This window comes from Limulus polyphemus, unplaced genomic scaffold (assembly GCF_000517525.1).
Source record: "Limulus polyphemus unplaced genomic scaffold, Limulus_polyphemus-2.1.2 Scaffold5848, whole genome shotgun sequence".
Classification (NCBI taxonomy): domain Eukaryota; kingdom Metazoa; phylum Arthropoda; class Merostomata; order Xiphosura; family Limulidae; genus Limulus; species Limulus polyphemus.
This window is the reverse complement of record NW_013671458.1, coordinates 52,693-60,566: the sequence shown is the minus strand read 5'-3', so window position 1 is coordinate 60,566 and position 7,874 is coordinate 52,693. Positions and strand designations below refer to the sequence as shown.

Genomic DNA, 7,874 nt, shown 5'->3' with positions numbered 1-7,874 from the left:
ACACAATTAATGTTATGTAGTTTCTATTACATCAACATTCCATCTTATACACACCTTTTCTTATCTATATGTGCTATATAATAGTAGATTTTATATATATTTAATCTCATTCAGTATGCACTACATAATTACCGTGTCTTACACACATATCTGATCCAACATGCACTACATGATACTGTATTTTATACACACTTACTTGGCAGATACACTTGACGCAAGGATCAGTCTCAGTAATGTCAATCTCTTCATTCTCAGAATACATGCGCTCACCCACGGTACAACCTGTAATGGGAAATATTAGATGTGTCAGTAACATTCAAAACTTTACAAATGTTTCGTTAATTCGACCCTACCTTTAACTACATTAGACTTATATCACATTTAAACCACATTTATATGATAATTTATATATATTCTTTGTGTTATTTCATTTGTTTTCTTGTTCGTTTAGGTTTTCTTATTGTATATGAAAAATTAAATTATTATTGTTACATCGCTATTGTATTAATTTTTTGTTTTACTTCAGATAAATAGAGATAACCCTGTTCTAGCTCTGATAACTTTATATCGTCACGATCCTCAAAACTTTTTTTTGAAATTAGAATAGAGACAAGTAAGAGCCGTAGTTAGTTCACGACATCATAATTATAATTTGTATGTTTGGTTTAGAATTTTTGAACTGAAATACCAGAGGAATGGCAGCTAGCCAACAACACCTATCGCCAACTTACTATTGTTTTCTGATTGAATAGTGGAATTTAACCACCAGAGGAATGGAAGCTAGCCAACAACACCTATCGCCAACATACTATTGTATTCAATCAGAAAAGTGGAATTTAACCACCAGAGGAATGGCAGCTAGCCAACAGCACCTATCGCCACACTTACTATTGTTTTCTGATTGAATAGTGGAATTTAACCACCAGAGGAATGGCAGCTAGCCAACAGCACCTATCGCCACACTTACTATTGTTTTCTGATTGAATAGTGGAATTTAACCGCCACTCTTATGGCGTACCCATGGCCTCAGAGTATTTACTGAGATTTTGCGGAAACGCAACGCGAACGCCGAATCTTAGGATTCACAGTACGTGAACTTTCATAGTTGGATCACGCCCGGTATTATTGCTGAGATCAGATGATAACGAGTCATTGAAACAGCTACTTAGAAAGTAGCTTATATAAGGATTTTATATAACAGAAATCAATTACTAATAGCTTTTAAAATTCAAGTTTATTTCAGATGCTTTTAACAGACTTAAATTATTTTTCTTTGTGTCAGCATAGTTTACACTTAGCAAAACCATTATTATATCTATATATTTTATTTCTTAGTAGCAGCAACGAATGGAAATCAGTTTCATGCAGCTTTTATATCTGGTGAGATATTACATGTAGTTTTTTTGCGGTCTGCACAACCATGAAACTTAGTTTTTACTACTTGCAAGAACTCTTTAGTGTTGTTAATTTTTAAGGCTTCTCTGTTTAAGGCTCAAACGCTTAGTTTGATATTCTCGTCCGTGGGTCGAGACTTTCGTTTGTTGTTGGAGCAACGCAACCTTATAAATTATGGCATGTTCATGAACCTAATTCTTTTGTTTCTTTTAGACCTTGCCGCCTTTCCTGTCGCTCTCTTTCAAACTACGCCCAACAAATACCTTTTCTCTCTCTCTTTGTTTTCTTCCCAGGACTTCAACGGAATGAAGAAAAATTACTTTGGTTCATGACTGAATAAAAGTTTTTACAGGTGCAGGTGTTTCATCACTCGGGGTTTACTAGTACTAAAAATCACCGGAAGGGGGTTATTAAAACAATTGAAGTAAAAAATGAAAAACAACTAAAAAAAAAAGACGCATGACAGCATCTCTATATTTGTTGCAAAAAACAAAAGTTTATAAACATAAACTTACCTTATGTTAATTCATTCCCGAGTTGACGCCTAAATAATTATGATTTTATACCTTACATCGAAATTGAACAACAAAATAAATTCTGTTTGTAACACATTTCACGAAACTGGTCTATAAATCTGTATTGATTAGTTATTATTCAACGTTATTTACTGTGTAAAATCTGTAACAACTAAATATTTCTAACAAGGGAAAGATTGGTACGCCATATAATGGAGTTATTCTTTTTTTCATTTGTTATAATACTGTTATATGCTTCAGGATTTGTTCATTCATCCGAGGACACCGAACAACATACCTTAGACTCTTAGCAAATAAGGAAGTCATTTCGCGGTCGTCTGAACAAAGAAGTGCTGATAAAACATTGTTTATTACATTCTGAATACAAAAGAAGACACTGAGGAGGGACTACATCTGGTGATTTGAAAGCACAATAAACAAGAGGCAAAAGTCACCTCAGCTCATCTAACCAAAGAAAATCCATTAGGCAAACAATTACATATAGCTATCTAACTTTGATTGGACTGGTTAAGGACTACACTTAAGTGAGAACAAACGAAACAGTAAACAATCATAACCTGTGGCTATATGAACACAGAACAAACACTGAAAGAATTATATATGGTCATCTGATTGCAGAAGGTATGATAGGAAAAGGTTAATTTTAGTCATCCGAAAAAGAAATAACTCTGGCGAAAGGTTAGATTTGGTCATTTGAATACTGAACGAACAATTAGGACAGGTCAGACTAGAGGATTTAAGTATAGAGAGTTCTATACCCAAATGACCAAATGCAACTTTTCCCAGGGTTCGAACCCTGGGGAAAGATCACGTTTGATGACCTGAATACAGAAGAATCCCTTTGAAAGGTTGCATTTGGTCATCTGTATATGAATGGAACATGGTGTATAGGTTACATTTGGTCATCTGTATATGAATGGAACATGGTGTATAGGTTACATTTGGTCATCTGTATATGAAAGGAACATGGTGTATAGGTTACATTTGGTCATCTGTATATGAAATGAACATGGTGTATAGGTTACATTTGGTCATCTGTCGAGGGAGAAGTGCTCTGTACGCTGCCTGCCGTTCTCGTTAAATTTATATTTTTATTATTTCGCTAACTGTAGTTAATGAGCATTTATACTGCTTGTAAGAAAGTCGGGAATCAACTTTCAACCAATCAACATTGCTGAAATTTAGTGTTTCGACCAATTAGCGCTGAACATTGCAATCCAAAGGCGGGTATTCATTGTTTATTCAACCTGTCATTGATCACATCAGTACCATGCATTGCTGTATGAGTGATAGCGTTTACTGCATAAACCTGCTAGCAGTTGGTTTCACTGTAATAACTGTACTGGATGACATTAAATATCTGTAACATACAGAAACACATTTATGACTGTAGAGAATAAAGAATTAACTGTTAACCTAAGTAAAATATTTCTTAGTACACAAACCATAAAGCTGCCTATGCGTTCCTTTTAACCATAGTAAAGGAAGTACTGAGATAATAAGGTTCTGCGTTAAGTTGATCAACAAGGCTCAGCGTGCTGCATTCAAACATAATTTAGAGGTATCTCAGCCAAAAAAGGATAATCAAAACACCAGATCGCTACAGGCAGACAACAGAATTAGACGACATTTGTTTGGAATCTAGAGAAGCATCGTGGAAGCGTGAATTTTATGAAGCTCTGAATATGGCGGCAGTCAAGCTTTAACAACACTTCAGCCAAGGGGGCATGCACATTGTAGACCAAAGGGAGAAAGTCCTGCTGAGTTTGGCGTCAACAACGTCACAGTCTGGAATCTTAAAGATGACACACTACCCCCACTGCTACAAGAGATTAATAGGCAGGTGCTACAACTTCAGTAACTACAGTATTGGCCCGATTATACGGCGATATTTTTTTTATTAAGAATTACTGTAAACATCATAGTTGCCTTATAATCGCAGCCGACCACAGACCCCATTTCCCCTACTCAAGCCTGTCGCATTTCTGAATGTCCAGATAGCATTTGTCTATGCATGCGCGCCAGATGTTCGCTCAAGATCATCGCTAATTCTTGCAACTAATTCACCTGGCTACTTCAGGCTATTCAGTTATAGTATTGATTTTGCGGACCTTAAAAAAAGGACTTTATGACAATCTTTTTTTTTCTTTCCCATGATTTCTGAAAATAGGGGTCGCCGTATATTCGGATAATCGGGCCAGTGCTGTAATACTGGGTGATTTAACCTGGAAGTAGGATCGAAGAATGCGATTGATTTGGTTTATTTTTTAGCACCCCTACAGCTACAAACCCAGCAGCTGTTAAAGGAGGTTGACAGTGTGATACAACTGTGTCTTGATTTACTGGAATCTCTTGCAGGGTCAGAACGATTCTTTTCTGCTCTGAGATGCCTTAAAATTTGGCTACGCTGTATAATGATTGAAAATGATTAATAAATCTTGCTCTAATGCATGTTCACTGTGAAATACTTGGCAATCCAGATGTTGCTTCCTTCATGAGAAATTTTGTAAGTATGACACCGAAGCATAAGTCAGTTTTTATAATATATAAATATAATATAATATAAAAATGTCAATAAGCTAGCTTAAAACATTCTAGCCTGCATATGCTGTGTTTGAAATCAACATGTAAACTTTTAGGATACTGTTTTTTTAGTTGTTGCAAACATTTAGATGTTTGTTATTTTTGATAGACTACACATTGTAAACAGTAGACTGCAATAGTAAACAACTGTTCAGTTTTTGAACTGACATAACGTATCAAACAAAAAGTATTTTAGTGCCGAAGCTGAATGCTCTATATTTTTATGTTATTATTTTCAAAATACATCTAAGTAGGTCGTTTCATTTTATTTATGTAACATATACTTTGCATAGATAACGCATTGTCTTGTTAGTTTTTTTTTAATGTTACATGAAACGTGTATTTTTTTACTCGTGTTTCTGAGTTTTCATTTCCTGCCACTTATAAAACTCTTTTGGCATGATCTGTGTTTATGATTATGAAGACCATATTCTATATATTTAAAATCATTTTAAAATTAGTTTTAAACTCTGGTAATCTAAGCAGAGAAGAGACAACCATAAAACACTTTAGCCTTCTAAACATAGAAAGAATACTAAACAAATTATAGGAAAAATATTTTGAGGCGAGAAGCTAAATGATGAAAAGTCTAACATCATTCAAAAACTATACTGGGAGACCAGAATAACTTTCTTATTTCATTCCTGTAAAAGCTATTTTGATTGTTTTTTTTATTATATTAAAACACTGTTCTCACATTGTTCCAATTCAGATTGGCCAAAAATAAAACCCTGCTTCTGGTATGATCTTCCTCATCTACTTTAAACTATTCAAAGATGACATTGAACAATGTCTTTCTAAATTACTTGAGCTTCTATGAGATGATGCCACTCAAGAAGTTTCCTCTCAAGACCCATAGAGACAGGTGGTCCTTCAACAGTTTTTCTAACAACCAGTACTTCACGAGAGCCCTGCTAGCACATGTTTATCTACTGTTGAGCACCCTTATCCTTTATCAGCAGCAAAGTGCGATGTTGGCTCACCTCTTTACAAATACTGCCCACAGGCAAGCACCCCCACTGAGACTCTGAGTAGACCGATCAGGAGAACTGTACACACACGTGCTTTCCACGCACCACAAAGGAAAAGAAACTAAACAGACTATGTCATACATATGATAAATACTGATGTGTCAATAGGAAATAAAGAGGACGTATACTTACACATGGACGACAAACGCAATTAATTTCGTATAATAAAACTAAACTGGACTCAAAAAACCACTATAAATATTTTAAGGAATTCATGATCAAATAAACAATAAATTTGTACCTGTCGTTTGTCCTTTTTATCATGAAAACAAGCAAAGTCCCCAAAGCATTTTGTACTTTTATTTCTTGAATCGCAAATCCAAATTATATAATCCACAATGTCATACAAGAATAATTACCCCGATTTAAAAGCTAACAAAATTTATATTGTAAGGTTTGAAAACTTTCTGAAAACTAAAATTATTTGTACACCAAAGAAATGATTATCATTTCTCTTTCTCAAAGAAAAATACACAAAACAAACTTATATTTGTTTTTATGCCAAAGCTGCTTGGGCTATCTTCCGCTGTCCGTAATTTTGAACTAACTGACCAAAGAGAAGTTAGCCAGTCAGCAACGCCCTATCACCCACCAAAAACGCTTTGGGATTGACCATTACTCTTATAACGCACCCACAGTTTCAATGCGAAAATGTACAGGAACTATTTTGTGGTATCGCACGGATTCGAACCAGCTTGCCAGCACCGAAATACATAGCTGTACAACAGGTTGAACCAGTGTTCTAAAAACAAAACTTAAAAGACCTTATTTACATAAGTTTTGTTTCTTTCTTACCTAGGCATATTTTGTTAAGAAAAAAACAACAACAATGCTACATTATTCTTCGTTATCACAACTCTATGGCAATAATATAAATATAAATCTCTCAACTTTCAACTTTCTGGAAAACAGTGTATCTATAATATAAAAAATAATCATGTTAGACCATGTTTACAGAGAGTCTAGTATAAAACATAACCATGTTTACAGAGAGCCTAGTAAAAACACAAACATGTTAGACCATGTTTACAGAGAGTCTAGTATAAAAACAACCATGTTTATAGGTATAGAACTGTGTAAGAAATTACGCGTGGTGGTTGTTGAAAGTTGAAAAAGAAGTATGTTGTAGGTTCAACCACCTGGAGGCAACAAGTTATTAACTACAGATATATATGTATATTTTATAATATATACTGTTGTAGATACAACGTTTCGGGCAATGGCCTTCATCAGGTATCTCAAACTGAACAATAAAACCATAAACGAAAAATTTCTAAATCGAAGATCGTGTGACAATATAGCAAATATATGTGTCTAACGATGTTTACAAACGCTTGAACAAGATGAGAGTATTAGAAAGTTATATATACACATACTTACGTACATCTAACCTATATAAAAGCCGATGTGTGTCACGTCACGCTTGATTTCTCGAAATAGGAGTCAAAAAGCCAAAATGCATTTATCCAGATAGAATAGTTCGATTACTGTCTGCTCATTACGATTTTAGTGACGAGGGTACAAGGTCGGTCAAGAAACCTTATAAGTGTAGTGAGTGTTGGTATAATAAGCCTAAAGAAAAGACGTAGTGTGGGATCACCTAGCCTAGAGGCAAGAGCATAAATTTTTCATGAAAGTAAAAATAAGAATTCAATTTTAAACTTAAATCGTTTCTGAATTTAACTGTTTTCTGTTATATCACCAACGTTTATAATAAAAAACAGACCTCTTTAATAAAAGGGACTCTAAATTAAGAAATCAACAAATATTTTCCCAGTTTTATTGTCCATACATTTCATTTTATACTTTCAGTACATAGACTAACAACAATGTTAGGTTACAAGCAAAGACCCGCAAAACATATCTGACCAAATTATTATCTTTATCGTAACAGTAGTTCTTTAAATATAGCATTTCTAGCACAATACAAACGAAGTGTAATCGTAGACAACGAAATGTGTAAATCCACTTGTACATAGGCCATACTTTATAAAACTTTAACTTATGCTAGGCCTAAGTTCGATAAAGAGATAAATTAATACTGTAACCTGTGTACGTTTTTTATCTATTTATTTTTTACTTTAGTTAGGACTAAACTTTACTGTACTTAATACTTTCGATAAATAAACTTATTATGTTATTCTACGACCTAATATCAAACCTTTTTTAAAACTTTGATAAGTTTTTAATATTCTGTTGTACAAAATGGTTATTAAAGTATATTTACATTCCCCTTTTTTTATTACTTCTTGTTTCATACAGCAACTGTAGCGACTTGATCACTGAGCTTTGCAGCTCTCTGCCGCAGGCAGATGTTTGTCGTCGAGTG

At 34.2% G+C, this 7,874-nt stretch overlaps 1 protein-coding gene across 1 annotated transcript in view; it reads right to left on the bottom strand.

Annotated features, from left to right (window-relative positions):
* Positions 1-196: 196 nt before the first annotated feature.
* The window catches only part of LOC111089307 (BMP-binding endothelial regulator protein-like), a gene marked incomplete at both ends in the record, with an annotated part of 22,029 nt that continues 14,351 nt past the window's right edge, over positions 197-7,874 (bottom strand). Inside the window, one exon of the mRNA XM_022401571.1 lies at positions 197-282. Within this exon, the coding sequence (XP_022257279.1) occupies positions 197-282 (86 nt within the window). The remainder of the gene's footprint in view (positions 283-7,874) is intronic.